The sequence below is a fragment of the Lissotriton vulgaris genome, chromosome 8, assembly GCF_964263255.1.
Source record: "Lissotriton vulgaris chromosome 8, aLisVul1.2, whole genome shotgun sequence".
Classification (NCBI taxonomy): domain Eukaryota; kingdom Metazoa; phylum Chordata; class Amphibia; order Caudata; family Salamandridae; genus Lissotriton; species Lissotriton vulgaris.
The window spans coordinates 538,433,354-538,450,083 of NC_141696.1; the positions used below are offsets into that span (position 1 = coordinate 538,433,354).

General features: G+C 45.9%; 1 protein-coding gene across 4 annotated transcripts in view; it reads right to left on the bottom strand.

Moving 5' to 3' along the window:
- RPS6KA3 (ribosomal protein S6 kinase A3) overlaps positions 1 to 16,730 on the bottom strand; it is a 796,620-nt gene that overhangs the window by 506,774 nt on the left and 273,116 nt on the right. For all 4 annotated transcript variants that reach the window (XM_086934351.1, XM_086934352.1, XM_086934353.1 and 1 more), the window contains one exon: positions 7,367 to 7,473. In XM_086934351.1, the coding sequence (XP_086790477.1) occupies positions 7,367 to 7,473 (107 nt within the window). The remainder of the gene's footprint in view (positions 1 to 7,366; positions 7,474 to 16,730) is intronic.

Below are 16,730 nucleotides of genomic sequence, written 5' to 3' on the forward strand. Positions count from 1 at the left end.
CTCGACGTCGAAGTTCTTCGCCTCGACTTCGAAGCTCTTCGTACCAACGTGGATCTTTGACATCTACGATCTCTCCCTCGACGCCGAACGAAGAGTCGACGTCGAGTGGCGGTGTCGCCTCGACGGCAAGCACCTTCGTGACCTCTTTCGACGTCGATGAGGACTCGACGACGATGAATCGGTCCTCGACCTCGACAGAGGTCTCGACGTCAGTCCCCTAGACGTCGAACGTAGACGCTGTCTCAACCTAGAGCCCTGGGGAGACAGGTAAAAGACCGTGGTCATTCCTCTCGACGCCGAGGTCATCGATGGAGACCGGTGGCGTTTTCTGGCCTTCTCACTGAGGAGCCCCCCAGAGGCCTCAGCACGGGCAGATGACGAGTTACCATCGTGCCCAGACCCACCTTCACGCTGCTGCTTGCTCAGCTCCAGTCCTCAACCCCGGCCGCGCCCCCAACTGCGTCCAAGCCGCTCCTGGACACACCCATGGACCTTTCTCCTGCTACTCCTGCAGATTCAGCGGCACCGACAACATCTCCGCTACGACCACACCACAGATCCCCGACCCCAACCACCTAGAATGCATCCTTCTCAACACCCGCTCGGTCCACAGGCACGCCATTGACCTTTGGAACCTACTAGACACCATCTCTCCTGACGTCGCCTTCCTAACGGAAACATGGATGAACGCCTCCTCCGCCCCTGACATCGCCATCGCTATCCCTGATGACTATAAGATCACACGCAAGGACCGCACCGACCATACAGGAGGAGGAATCGCTATCGTCCATAAGAAATCCATTCGCATTTCCACCAACTCCGACGCCAACCTCGCTAACTCCGAACACCTTCACTTCCAGATCCACATCGACCCCAAGACAACTCAGAGGCACCCTCCTCTACAGACCACCAGGACCCCGCGCAAAATTCAGTGAAGACATCACAGACTTCATCACCCCACACGCGCTCCCCTCCAAAGACTACATCCTCCTAGGAGACCTCAACTTCCACCTCGAAAAGCTCAACGACCGCAACACCGCCACCCTCTTAGACAACCTCGCCAACCTCGGACTTAAACAACTGGTCACTTCCCCCACCCACATCGCAGGTCACACACTCGGCCCAATCTTCACCTCCAGCAATCATGTCTCCTTCAGCCACACTACGGAGCTCCTCTGGACTGACCACAGCTGCGTTCACTTCGCCTACAACAAACCAAAACCCATCAACCACCACCAACCAACTCTACAAAGAAACTGGAATAAAATCACCATCGACCAGATCTCCTCATCGCTCCTTCTTAACCCCCCAGCCCTCTCTTCTAATGCCAACGAAGCCGCCTCCAACCTCACCCTTTGGCTATCCAACACCGCCGACACCTTAGCACCACTGAAAAAACGTCTTCACAAACTTGGAAACAAGAAGGCCTCATGGTTCAACGATGACCTCAAGAAATCCAAGAAACTGTGCCGCTCCCTTGAAAAGACCTGGAAGAAAGACCCATCCACCAGCAACAAGGATGCCTTCAAAAGCGCCATTCGTACTCACCACCAACTGATCCGAAAAGCCAAGAAAACATCATTCAAGGATCGATTTGACAACAACGCCCACAACAGCAAGGAACTATTCAACATCGTCAAGGAATTTTCCAACCCCTCGGCCAACTCCAACGACATCACCCCCTCTCAAACCCTCTGCGACTCCCTAGCCTCTTTCTTCCACAACAAGATTGTCGACATCCACAACAGCTTCGACAACCAACCCGGAAGCCAACCCACCCTACCATCTGCAGACCATCTTCCCCCCGCTAACACCCTTAACGCCTGGAACCCAATCTCCACCGAGGACACCATCCGCCTGATGAACTCCATCCACTCTGGATCCCCCACAGACCCATGCCCTCACCACATCTTCAACAAAGCAGACTCCGTCATAGCTCCGCACCTCCGAGACGTCATCAACTGCTCCTTCAACACCGCCACCTTCCCGGATGACTGGAAACACGCTGAACTCACCGCCCTTCTGAAAAAACCAACAGCAGACCCCACCGAACTCAAAAACTACCGCCCCATCTCGCTTCTTCCATTCCCGGCCAAAGTCATCGAGAAAGCAGTCAACAACCAGCTCGCCGCCTTCCTCGAAGCCAACAAATCCCTCGACCCCTCACAATCTGGCTTCCGAGCAAAACACAGCACTGAGACCGCCCTCATCGCAGCAACAGACGACATTCGAACTCTACTGGACAATGGAGACACAGTCGCCCTCATCCTCCTCGACCTCTTTGCAGCATTCGACACAGTCTGCCACAGCACCCTTTTACAACGCCTCAACAACATCGGAATCCAAGGAAAAGCACTTGACTGGATCACCTCGTTCCTCAATGGAAGAACCCAGAGAGTCCGCCTCCCACCATTCAAGTCCGAGGCCTCTGAAATCATCTGCGGCGTACCACAAGGATCCTCACTCAGCCCTACCCTCTTCAACGTTTACATGAGCCCCCTTGCGGCCATCGCTCGCCGACACAATCTCAACATCATCTCCTATGCGGATGACACTCAACTTATCCTCTCTCTCACCAGGGACCCCAGCACCGCCAAAACTAACCTACACGAAGGAATGAAAGAAGTCGCAGAATGGATGAAACAAAGCCGCCTGAAACTGAACTCAGACAAAACAGAAGTCCTCATCTTAGGCACATCCCCCTCGGCTTGGGATGACTCCTGGTGGCCGGAAGCCCTCGGAAAAGCACCCATCCCGACAGACCACGCACGGAACCTAGGCGTCATCCTAGATTCCTCACTTTCAATGAACAAACAAGTCAGCGCCGTATCCTCCTCCTGCTTTAACATTCTTCGCATGCTCAGAAAAACATTTCGCTGGATCCCATCCGAAACAAGGAAAACAGTCACCCATGCTCTGGTCACGAGCCGACTGGATTACGGAAACACCCTCTACGCAGGCACCACCGCTAAACTCCAGAAGAAACTCCAACGAATCCAAAACGCATCAGCCAGGCTCATATTAGACATCCCACGCAACGAACACATCTCTGGTCACCTGAGAGACCTCCACTGGCTACCCGTCAATAAGAGGATCACTTTCCGACTGCTTACCCACGCACACAAATCACTCTACGACATCGGACCAGATTGCCTCAACTCTCGACTGTCCTTCTACACCCCCGCCCGCCAACTTCGCTCTTCCAGCCAAGCCTTCGCCACTGTACCTCGCATCAACAAGACCACCATGGGAGGCAGATCCTTTTCATACCTGGCTGCCAAAACATGGAACTCACTCCCCGCTTACCTTCGCCTCACCCAGAATCACCTAGCGTTCAGAAAGCAGCTTAAAACGTGGATATTTGACAAATAATCCTCCCCCCTCTCCTAAGCGCCTTGAAACCCTCTGGGTATGTAGTGCGCTATACAAATTTCATGACTTGACTGACTGACTTGATCTTCAGTCTCTCCTTCAGGGTCCTTTTGGAGAATAGTTGGCAGATCCCACAAGTCTCAGGAACATGGGAAGAAGGGAGACACAGGATAAACACCTCGTGTGGGTCGGACTTGGACTTCTTCCTGTTGCACTCAGGACATTTATCAAATAAAGCAGGCATATTTGACAAATGAGTGTCCAGAATTACCAGAAAAACACCAGTAATTGAAGAAGACACAAAAACACGTTGAGTGAACACACTAACACTTTACAAGTGTAAAAAAATTCTTCCAAACCCTAAAAAGGGAGAGCTCAATGCCCCAGGGTCCTGCTAGCAGAAGCCGAAAAAAAGAACTGAAAGTGGAGGGGACCTGCTGTGCATTCTGGGATACTGAGAGTTCTAGAAAGTTTTCTTAAAGGCACGGTATCCCTTTTTGAGCCCCATAATGGCAGCCTATGGGGCTTGTCTGTCCACCCCTTCCTCTCTATCCTTCCAGAGGCTTTCTTGGTAAAAGGGGAAATTTCTCTATTAAAGAAACTTGGCAGGCTGTGCTGAATATGGTATTGGTGGAATATCTAGTTGAAGTACTGGACAGTGTAGCCTGGCAGGTATAGGCTGCATTATTTGTCTTGAAATTCTCTCTTAAGTGTCTATGCAGGACTGCACAAAAGACAGCTTAAGAGATAATTTTTGATTGCTCCGGGTCCCCGCACATGAGCGGGACTATTCACTAGATTATGACTATACACAGAGATCCCCTACTACAGAAGTCCTCACACCATCTTTCGATGAAGTGTTGGAATGGGGCTTAGTTCTGCTTCACTTTAAGCTTGTGCTTTGACTTACCAGAGTACTTACCGGGTTAATTTGAGGATTTGAAGGGCAGAGTCTGACTTCAACTTGAATCAGGAATGGTGACAACACCAAGTTCAATTGGGAGCTATACGAACACCACAAAAACCTCTTATGTTTGGAGACTAGCAGTTTCGCCTGTCTCAGATATCACTGGAATGCATGATGGCACACTTATTGCACTACTTAAAGTTGTGGCCAGATCAGAGACACTAAAGTCACAGATCATGCGGGTTAGTGACCCTAAACTGCTTCTTGCAGTCGTAGCAAGACCTGAAACCTGACCATTTGGGAAGGGACACCGTTACCTGGCACACTGGTGCCATTGAGAAGTTGTCGAAAAACCTGACAAAGATAAGGGTGGAACTCCGGATCCATGTCATAAAGCATGCAAAGAAGGGAATGGACATCAGCCTGCAAGGGAGGCATAGATATGCATCTCTGCTCGGTCACTTCTGAGGCAGTGAGGAGTAAGCCTCTAGCAGCACATGGGAGCACTGCTCTAGGGAATATCTTCCAGATCCAGCCAGGCTCCTGGGGAGTAGTCTAAGGTGGGGAGTAGTCTAAGGTGAGGAGTCTGTGGTTAGAAGTATCTGTCAGAACCCATGAGTCACCCTGAAACCTTTACTTACTAAAAACTTGCCACATCTATGTCCAATACCAGATTGGCAGGTGTGAGAAAATGGGGTGGATTATATGGTGAAGTTGTGCGACCTCACTGTGTAATACACTTACCAACCCCTTTAGGTCCAGAAGGTTTCGTCAAACCCTCAGCTCAATCCTGGGAAGCTGTGGCACTGAGCAGCAAGGCTTGGAAAGAGGAACAAGTGTAAAGCATTTAAATAGTACCAAAACACCTGAACAAATCAACACGACACTCAAGATATCCAACGCCAATTTATAAAAATAGACTTTTTATATAAATTTAGACCACAATGAAAAAGATTCACCAGATGCTTCTGAGATATGGATTTAACATGAAATGAGATCCAAGCATTTCACTCAACCACGGACAAAAATCGCCAATTTTGACCCAGAGAATCTTTTTTCAAGGAAAATTTGGTCAAGTGCCAATGCAGTCAGGTAGACTTACTTGGGGCGACCAACTCAGACAAGGAGCTAGTCCGGGGGACCAGCAAGGTCATCAGAAATGGTAACCGCCACAGAAGAAGTTGTCTCCAAGCAGCTCCAGGCACTTTATCTGTGTTGTAATTGATTCCTATAGAGTGTTCCTGACGCACGGGATGAAGGATGCTGAAGATGCTCTAAGGATGCTGTGGATGTAATGCAGTTGAGGAGGATCTTGTTGTAACTACTCCTCTGTCCCCGAGATGGGTAAGGAAGTCCAGGTCACAGGGGCAACATCCCACTAAGTCCTCTCCAGGCTGGCAGAAGTCCAGACGCCACTGAACTACCAGTCGCCAGGTGATGATCACTGGCAATCCTTCCAAATTCGAAAGCTCATCCTCAGAGGATCCTAGCAGCTCTCCAACAGCACTCCCAGACTCAGCAAACTCTGGAGCACATCTGTGCATCGGATTTTGGTTCCAGGTGCTGCGAGGCGCGATGGTAGTGGCATGAAGACTTTGGGCTACCAGCTTGCTCTAGCAGGCTTCTTCAGCTGTGGTGTTCTATGCTGCTAATAGGAGGGCAGTTGGCTAGCACTTGGAGTCTCCAGGTTTTGCTGGGCTTTGGTGAGAACTTTTCCTTTAGCAGGACACAGCAGGCACAGTTCAAAACGGTGCAGCTTCTCTGTGCTGGTCCCTCTGTGCAGCAGATCGTCCTCCTTCCAGGACAGTTAAGATCGGAGGTCTGCTTGCCTGGGATGCAGTCTTTATGCTCGGAAACTGCCCCCAAGGTAGGATGCGGTTATAGCCAATAGGCTACCAGTTTTCCTCCTGCCTGGCGACAACTTTCTGTGGTGTAGGTCACCTAAATATCCCAGGGGGCACCATTCTGCCCACTTCCAAGATGGTGAATCCTACTCTCTCGTTGTGTGGACCTCACTAGCCCACCCCTGGAGTGTGGCAACTTCAGGGCTACACGCTCCTGGGGAAACAGGTTTGGTGACTGGTTTCCTCTCTCCTTCCGGTGCCTGCCTGTCTGTCTGTGTAAACCATGGGGAAGCCCTTCACCCTAGTGTTTCACATTTGCCCTTCTAAGGCAGCTTCATATTTGAAGCCTGACCTTTAGGGTCAACACCCATGTAGCTTTCTGCAGGAGGGAGTTAACACCTTCCTGGTCTGCAATCCCTTATTGTTGGTCTTGTGGAACATGGCTCCATGTATGCCCGGAAGGAACAAGAATTGTAAAGGCAACAAAGTGCCAGCTTTGTACTCGCTGCACACTGCCACAAGTTAAATTGATCTTCAATTTGAGATCCAAGTTAAGTTTAATGTAACTAGTTGTTTGATACCTTGAAGTGCCCACTTTACTCGCACAGTTCAGGAGTTGGCATGGCAGAGGGGTCAGCATGTAATCCTGAACTCACCAATAGCGCAAACAATCCTTTCCACAGTAAAAATGGCAGTTTCACATTTTTACTGTCAGAACATGTAAACTATATGTCCTGCATGTTTCATTTGTTACACCCTGCGTTAAGATTCGGTAGGCCTGCCAGGGTGGCGACTTACACAGATACACAAGGGAAGTGGAGGCTTTGCCACTGCCTTTAATGGCCAAGACGGGCTCGCAGTGCACAACTGTTCTACCAGTCCACAGTGGCGGACTTGGAGACTTGTCTTTACATGGAGACCTCCAGGGTGGCACAACCAGTGCTGAACAGTCGCAAAACCTAGGCGTGATCACACCAAGAAGAGGCATTTCCTTACAGTAGGGATGTGCAAAGCATGTGATGCACAGCAGTATATGCTGCAAACCATACCAGACCTGTACTAGCCATATTCAATAAATAGGTCAAAATAATTTGGGAAGATATACAGACATATCAGGAAACGTACACAAAACACATTAGGACATTTAATATAAGAGCGGAGGAGTGGAAAAGTTAAGAATGCCAGTAACCTATTTGTCTGATCTGTTTTAAGGATACATCAAAAAGGTATGTTAATTTCTTACTTCTCAGGTTTTAGATCCCTGTAGATTATTCCAAGACTGTGCAAATGATCCAACGCAAGTGCAAGTTCAGCCAGGTAGTATTTGACGTCTTCTTCGGTGAACATCACCTACAAAAGGAGAAAAATGTTTGACTACTGTGCAAATGGTGCCTTACTGAACGGAAGCAGTTACTTGCCAGAACAATAGCTTTCTAGAAATGACATTGCCTGTGAAGTGTACTTGTTATTGAGCGCTCAAGTACTGTATTTTGCTCACAGTAAGCTATTCTATAAGTATGAGAGAGGTGAAGCTACTACTGTACTAAGTTCCCTCAGTGCAATGGGTGTTATCTCATTTAACCCCCTTGAATTGGCTACCCTTTGCTTTTACTAAATGAGGTGGTAACAGAAATAGCAAAACAGCAAAGTGGGCTGATGTATGGTGGATATGCGAGTACTTCACGCCAAACGCAGTGTAGTGTAGTTCCTATATTCCCAATAGGCTCTGCGCATTGGAATAATATATCCTATAGATGTGACGTAGGACTTATGTCGACTAGGCCTCTATCGGAATATATTAGACTTAATTGTGAGTGCCAGGTAGCTCAGAGCACACTCGAAACTTTCGAGTTCACAAGAAGGGATTTAGTTTGACAACCGCATAAACATGACAACTTTGTTTCCCCAAGATAAAACTTATCTTCAGAGTTGTGGAAACAATAGATAGATATTTCACTCAGTCAATCATGCATGCTTCGTTTCATCAGAGGGGCAGAGAAATAGAGAGACGGGCATTTTCAAAAAAAGGATTTATTGAACAGTCTTCTTTCTCAAGCATAAGAAATGAACCGCTACAATCGTAAAACTGTTTGCAAAATATAATGCACACAGTAAAAAGAGTAGAATAAAATAATACTACAAGAGCATTGTATGGTGCCTAGACCATAGATAAATACATAAATAACAGAGGCTAAAAGTATTCAACTGGTGCTTCTAAAATAAGCCTACCCCGATGTACCGTACCTAAGCTTAGTACAAGGGAAGTAGTAAGTGAGGTGTAGCATAAATCTAATATTCTTTGCCAAGAATCTGTCCAAGATTTCTCTTAGGGTCTAATCAGCTCCATACCTTGGTTTAGAATGAAGGTCAGTCTCAGGACTCGATTTCCCAACAACCCACAAGGGTAGCTTGGAAAAACTGGAGCTGGATTTCTCGGCAAGAGAAAAGGCAGCGTCTCTCTCAGTGCGTCTGCTGGAGGGTCAGCTTCCTTCGGCACTTGCTGTAGCAGGATGCATCGGGCAAGTAGATACTCGAACTGCCCCAAACTACTGTGTGTTTGCTACGGCAAGTGTGGGCATATTTATACCTTGAAGGTACAGAGTTTGACGTAAAGGTGGACATAATAATGTCATCAAAGAGTCTCAATTCTTTGAAAACTCCATGAGTTCTTGGACAAGTCAATTTTCGAGCAAGGGGAAGTCCCTCGCTGCTGGAGCAGAGTTTTCCAAGAAATCGTTGTAGATTTGCATAACTAGTGGAAGTAACCCTGCCGTATTTGGACTGCATGAGCTATGTCTAAATATGGTTATGATTCGTATGCCTATATAAGGATATGGTCATTTATACCTATTAGGGCATGAATCAGGAAAATTACAATAGGGTCCTAAAATGTTATACAACACCCACTCCACGTTATCATGTTCATCTAAGTTCAAGCACTAAAACAATCTAGAGCATGGGTTTACAATCCCACCCAAAAATACATAAAATGCATTTGAAAATGGTTGTACACTGGCTGGGGCAAGATGGCGGCCGCTTGACCCGAGGGAGCGTCGCTACCTGCATGGCTCCAGGACTGACGGCTGTTTGAGAGCAGGGAGAGGCTCGGACCATTGGAGAAATCAGGGGGAAGAAAGAATCCAGCGGTTATCTTTTGCCCCGAGGGCTCCTGGCAAAGACTTAGCTCCTGTGGGGTGATAAAAAACCCTATGCTTACGTTCCGGCTGAATCAAGGGCTGTGACTCTGTGCGACGGGGCTCACTGCAACCTCTCTCCGGTGCTGGGCTCACCTGTGGGCTTGGAAGGTGTGGTCTGCAGGGAGCCAGCAACAAGGCGGGACCGTGGGATCTGGCTGTCGAGGCTGCTCGGACGACACAGGAGAGCTAATGGCGCCGCGCAAACCAGGGGCAGCCAAGACCGCAGACGACTCGTCTCCTGGCTCACGGAAGGTGCTGGCTGTACCGGTAGCTGTACAGATGTCAGAGAAGGAGAAAGTCGGGACGGAACGACTGGGGCTGAAGTCAGGAGCAGGAGCGGTGAGTCTCAAGAAGGGTGTATTAAAGGGGAAGCTCACGGATAAAATTCAGCTTCCTTCCAACATGAGCGAGACTAAAGGGACTGGGACTGCTACCTTTGCTACAACAGCAACGGGGAGTGCAGGAAGGGGGAAATCTGCCACAGTCCCTGGGATGTTTTCCGGAAAGGCTGCTGCCTTGAAAAATCCCCTGCTTCAAACTAATGAAATACCACCAGGGGGATCCAGCGGTACTGTAATTAATAAAAATGGTGAGAAGTCCAAGAGTGCCATAGAGGGGCTAACATCTACAGCAAAAGACTTCGAGGAAAGTGCAGAATGTATGGCAGTATTTGGGGGGGATGAAGGGAAAGGAGGGGCTGGGAATACTAGCTCCCAGCAGAATGCAGAGGATTCAGAGATGAATAAGACAGGTCAGGGGGATGCACTCAATTTTTTAACCCCTTCTGGACAAAAGCCTGGAACAACCGGGAGAAACTCCCAAGATGTTCAGGATGGTGATAGCTTCTTTTCGGTCCCAGAGGACTCTGAGTCAACAGGCGGCTCTACGGATGACTTAACATCAGGGGAGGAGAGTGGGAGTCCTCCTAATACCGGGGGTACTTTGAGGAAAATGACCCCGCGCCACACGAAAGGGAGAAAGATGGACAAACAGAAATTGAGGGCATCTGACAGCGAGGGGTCTGGGGCCGGTAATAATCTTAAATGGGACTACTCTCACTCTGCTGCTAGTTTTACAGAGACGGAGTCATCCCACCCAAATTCTCTGCTTTATGAGATGCTGAAATCGATCCAAAGCGAAGCTCGGCAAGAGCATAAAAGGGCTCAGATGGCCACTTTTGAAATGCAGGGGGCCATTCGGAAAAACACAAAGGCATGCTCTGAGGCGATTGCTCGGACAGCAGCCCTGGAAGAACGCATCGTAGGGCTCGAGGAAGGACTTCAGGTGGCAGAAACAAAAACCACTGCTAATGATAAGAAAATTACTGATACTATGTGGAAGCTCGAGGACTCCGAAAATCGATTACGTAGAAACAACTTACGATTACTAGGAATTGAGGATAACGCGGAGGGGCAGGACATAAGAGGATTGGTTATTAAACTGTTTAAAGCAGCATTCCTGGAACTGTCACACTGGTGTTGGGAATCTGAAATTCAAAGAGTGCACCGGTTCCCTTTTATGTTAAACAAAAAATGTGAGCCCTGAAGCGAAACCACGAGCAATATTAATTTGTTTGGGCAATTTCTGTCTGAGGGAAGCCATCTCCGAGAAAGCCGGCCCTGACGCTAAGAGATCTGTGGAGGTTCATTCATTTTTTGTAAGACCCGATTTCTGCCACGCGGATGTGGCGGCTCCGTACAAGGATTACTCCCTTCCAGAAGAAGGGATGCGAGGTATATTTAATGAACTCCGCACAACTAAAGGTTATCTTGCGTGGCAAGACACAGGTATTTACATCTGAAATTCAAGCTGGGGACTATTTGAAAGAACTTCCAGATGGCTAACGGACTTTGAGATGTAATGATTTTGAATGGAGTCCTTACTGGTTTAGATGGCTGCTTAACTTAATTATCTCTGGTGGCTGTATATATGTCCGGTATATTCCCTTTTTTTTTTTCCTGCTGACTCCAAGGAATCTTCATGTCTGTCCTTTCCTTCCTCTCCTGCTCTCTAAATTGGACTTATTGCCAGCAGGGAGCGACCATGGGCACTCGAGAAGCGGGAGGCATCACATGGGTCTGCTGACCCCTTTTGTCTTTTTTTTGGGTGGGGGAGCGAGGGGTGGGGGGGCTGGGGGGGGTTCTGGGGTGGGAGGACGCTGTAGGGAAGGGTGGCGACGGAAAAAAGGGGAAACTGGCTTAATGCCGTACAGTGTACTGGCAAGATGAATCCTAGAAAAACTTTTAGTGGCATGGCTACCATTCGAAAAGCAACTATTAATATTTGCGGTCTCAATGATCCAAATAAGCGCCGCCGGGTCAGAGAAGATCTCTGTTTCTTGCGGGCAGATGTTATTTGCCTTCAAGAAACTCATATAGAGGCCAGTCGGCACAAATTCTTGGAGTTTGAGGGGTTCCAACTAATATCCTGGACTAAATTGGAGGCAAAAACTAAAGGAGTTGCCATTTTGGCAAAGCGGGGTAGGGTAAATATTGTTCGATCAATAGCGGATTCCTATGGTCGCTGGTTCATTGTGCATGGTAAATTTGGGAGTATGGATCTGACATTGTGCTCAGTATATGGCCCTGTACTGGATGATCCTGAAATATTTAAATGGTTGAATCTTGAGTTGATAGGATGGCCTGCCCCATTGATAATGTGCAGGGATTTCAACATAAATATGGATTGTTATTTGATGAATCAATCAGGGGCAATATATAGGGGTCGGAAGCCCAAGGTGTACAGGGCTTTACGACATATGATAGATTTACATGGTTTGATAGATGCTTGGGCATTCTTTAGATCTAAGGATCCTGGTTTTACTTATTTTTCAGCACCTCACAATGTATGTTCTAGATTAGATTATTTTTTAATTTCCTCAGTTTTAGTTGTAAAATCTAACATTTTGAAATTTCCCAGAGTGATGTCGGACCATAATCCACTTTTACTTGAAATTAATGTATTGGGAGGATGGGGTAAACCGGATCTGTGGACATTTAATTGGGGGTTGCTCAGTGACTATCAGTTTCTAGAGTCCATGGCTACATGGATCACAAAATTCTTAGAAGAAAATTTGGGTAGCACCGAGGTACAAAATGTCTGGGACACACTCAAGGCTGGGATAAGGGGTGAGATCACCCGCTTTGGATGGGAAAGTCAGAAAAAGGAAAAAGTCAAATGAATGGGCTTGTACAGAGACCTTGAGAAGGCGGAGTTGAGTTTAGTCCAGGTTCTATCTCAGGGCGAGGATAGTGATTCGGCTCAAGCGCAAATTATTTTAGCCAAGTCAGCCATTATAGAGATCTCACAAGCTAAGGCGGCTAGTAAATATGTAGCATGGAGGTCTAAGATGTTTGAAAATAGTGAGAGAGCAGGACATCTACTCGCATCAAGAACCAGAGAAAGAGAATATGCTGCACGTATTAAAAATATCCTTGATCCAGATGTGGGTTTAGTATCAGAGGAAGCTTTTATCGCATTAGCTTTTCAAAAATTTTACCAAAAACTTTATAAAGAGGACATCCTGGAAAATGAGGCACTGCACTATGAAATTCAAGAATATCGCAGGGATATTGAGGTTGATGTGCTATCTCCAGAGGAAAGCGATCTGTTAGAGGCTGATATAAGTATGGAGGAAATCTTACTTGCTATAGATTCCCTCCCTGCTGTGAAGGCTGTGGGCCCTGATTTCCTGCCGGGAGAATTTTATAAATGTTTTCGATCTCAGCTCGTACATGTGATGATGGAAATGTTTGGTAAGGTCCAGAACGGGGACAAGCCTCCTGATTCTTGGAAAGCAGCTAGAATAGTTACTTTTCTGAAGAAGGGTAAGGAACCTTCTGATATGGGGTCATACCGTCCAATTACCCTTATAAATAGTGATATAAAAATGTATGCAAAGATATTGACGAATCGGTTGTCGGGGGTTATTAGAAAACTTGTTTCCCCTCAACAACACTGGTTTGTTCCTGGGCGAGAAATGATTGATCATAAACGCCGCAGTATTGCATCGCTTGATTTTACCAAGGTTACAGGAGACCCTATGGCTGTAATCCTACTGGATGCGGAGAAAGCCTTTGATAGGGTCTCCTGGCCTTTTTTATGGGCTACTTTGAAGCATTATGGGTTAGGGAAAGATTTATTCAGGCCATCCAGAATATGTATAAACAACCTACTGCCCAAATTTCCGTTCTGGGAACTCAGACAGGTACAATCAATATTTTAAGAGGTACAAGGCAGGGCTGTCCCTGCTCCCCTTTATTATTTGCAATTTATATTGACCCCTTAATTGAAAATCTTTTTTTTGATAGGCTGATTTCCCCAATTAAGTCCAAGGGGGGATAACTTAAGTCCTTGGCTATGCGGACGATTTGGCGGTGCTGACCGATTCCCCTCAGGTAACTTTACTAGAAATTCGGAGCATAACTATGCATTGTGGGCGGATTTCAGGGTATCATCTGAATGAGGCCCAAACTCAAATTATTCATAATGATAAAATTACTTTAATGGACCCACGGGTGGTAAATCATGCCAAATATTTGGGGATAGAAATTTGTGCAAACCCAGATGAGAATCCCTATCAACCTGCCTCCTTTGATAGATAGAATTAATGCCGATGCACGTCGGATTAATAATCTTCAACTAACATTAATGGGCAGATGTAATGTGGTGAAAATTATATTTCTACCCAAAATTCTTTATTATTTAAGAGCTATCCCTGTAATATTTGATCGTAGTTGGTTTAGAAAGCTGGATCGGATCATCTCCTGCTTTCTCTGGGCTGGGAAACGCCCACGACGAGCTATGAAATATATGACATTACCCAGGGAAAGGGGGGATGGACCGTCCCAAACTTGAAGCTATATTATTGGGCAATAACGATGACATATTGCTGATTTACTAGATGTTCAGGATCAAGACTGTTTGGATATGTCAATTTATCAATTAATTTTCGGAGAGGAAGCCCGCGGGTTATTTCGGCACATAGATTTTGCTTATTTTAAACGGGTTAGGTTTAAGGTTTTGTGGGGACCCTTTAAAGTATAGTCGATGGTACGTAAACGGTGTAATGTTGGTAGGCTTCATATATATTCTCCCTTTGTAGGAAATACTCGGTTACCGGCAATATTTCACGATGGATACTTTAGTGACTGGGTGTCGCATGGGATTACTGTAATTGGAGACATTGTGTCAGAATCTGGTTTATCGACCTTTTAACAATTAAAACAGAAGTTTGGAATTAGCAATAGACATTTCTTTACATTTTTACAGATTCAAGATTTTTTTTAAGGAAAACTGTTTGCTGGAAACATCCTGTTAATTGATGCTATTAAGGGAGGGAAATCAACTATATCCAAGATTTATACATTATTAAATGATGTGCAGAGTGACGACTCTAATAGACATTTTAAGCACTGGCAGATTGCTTACATATCTCCTGTCCAGCCTCCAAGCCAATCTTTAGGTTATAGTCAAACTGCCACCATTTCTGCAAATTTCCAGGTCCAGTGCATTAAGACATGGTGCAATTTATATATAACTCCACACCGCATACAACAATGAGGAGGTACAACAGGGGTAAATTGCCCCCGGTGTGGTGAATACGCGGTGGATAGTATTCACATGTTCGCAACCTGTTCCAATTTGATTCCTCTCCTTAAAAAGGTAGAACAATATTTGGAACAAATATTTAAACGCCAGATTTCATTGACAGCCCAAGCTGTAATGCTTGGTGTTGAGGATCAAAATATGACTCAGAGTGTAAATTATTCTTTACTACCATGGCTATCTTGCGGTTATCAATTGCTACTGTATGGTTGGATCCTATTCCTCCAAAGGTGCATGAGTGGTTAGGCAAGTTTATAAATACCAGTAGATGGGAACTATTGGTTTTCAAGAGAAGACACGTAGAGCTCGGACGGAGGGAGAAAGCATCTGGGAACCTTTAACTAAGTGGATAAATTGTGATAATTAACTAAGGTTTCAGATATCTGGATGAAGATTTAAATTCTCTGGATTCTTTTTGACTCTTCTTTTAGTTAATTTTTTTCCCCCTCTAATTAAATTTAGCTTAATTTTCTCTTTCCTTCCTTTTTCCTGCGGCGTTACAAAAAGGGGGGGGGGGGGGGGTAGGGTGAAAATCATAAAAATGGTGTCTGACATTAACTTTTGGCTCTTGATTGTGTGCTTATTTGTATGAATTTTCAATCATATCGGATATCTAATAAAAAAATTAAAAAAAATTAATGGTTGTACACATAAAATGAGCATTTGTACAGTACGCATTTTAAAAGCAATGATTTCATTGTAAGCGTATGATAGGATAGTAGCAATGCTAACCGAATGAATTACGAAAATTACATTTATGAAATGGCTCTTCGTTACAGAAGAAAAAGTTGAGACCATCCCATTGCAGAATATACAAACTGTTTCGGTTTTGGTATGCATATTAGGACAATATTAATCCTAGGAAGTATTCTAAGAACAGTTCTACTTTAAGCAAATTACTTTGTGCCCCAATTTTTTTTTCCATTTTAGAAAAAAGTCAAATCAAATTGTAGAAAAATAGAGTTCCAAAATTAGAAGTTTTGTTTTGAAAAAGCGAAGGTTGAATTTCAGATTTCAAGGAACGCTGGGTGCTAACTTCAAAAGTTATTCTCGGTGTCAAGAGAAAACATTAAGTCGTCTAGGCAGGCAAAGAAATAGTCTACCACAGTAGATGAAATTTGAACCACTTCATTAAGAAGGTCAATTGTACACAGATGTGAAACATAGACGTCGGTGTCAGTCGCATTCGCAATGTTCGCAGCAGATGGTACCCGTGTGCCTGTTCCTCGTATCTCACCTCCAGCTGGATTTGCCATTGAGATCTCAATGAATGCTGTCATCAGGATTGGTAGCCATTGGTGGCAACACAATACATGAGTCGTTACTGGACCCAGTAATGAGTCAACATTCGTTCGATGGAAGTGTTAGACAGATATCTAACACTCCTTCCTCTCCACACAGCAGGCATCGTAGAACAGGTAAGATGCAACCTTGCCAAATTGGTCTGAATGACCGGAACCATGTGGTATTCAGATCTCTCAAACGAGCCAAGCTAAGGATCTGTGTAATGCGTTCACGATACTGCATGGCCAGAAGAGCATTCTCCATGGTAATTTGGGTGTCGCTGGTGGCCGGACTTGCCATAATGGAGCAGGAGGAATAAAAATAGGATCCCTGCTACGAGTCCCAAGATGAGGCAGGCCGCCGAACACAGAGTGCACAAAGTTAGGAAAAATGGCCAGGACTGCTTCAAAGGGTGCCAACAGTCCCGAAAATATACTCTTAAATACATGTACAATACTGCTGGTATCAAACTTGTTTAAGATACAACCTAACATTTCTGCGAAATGTATTGGGCAGTTT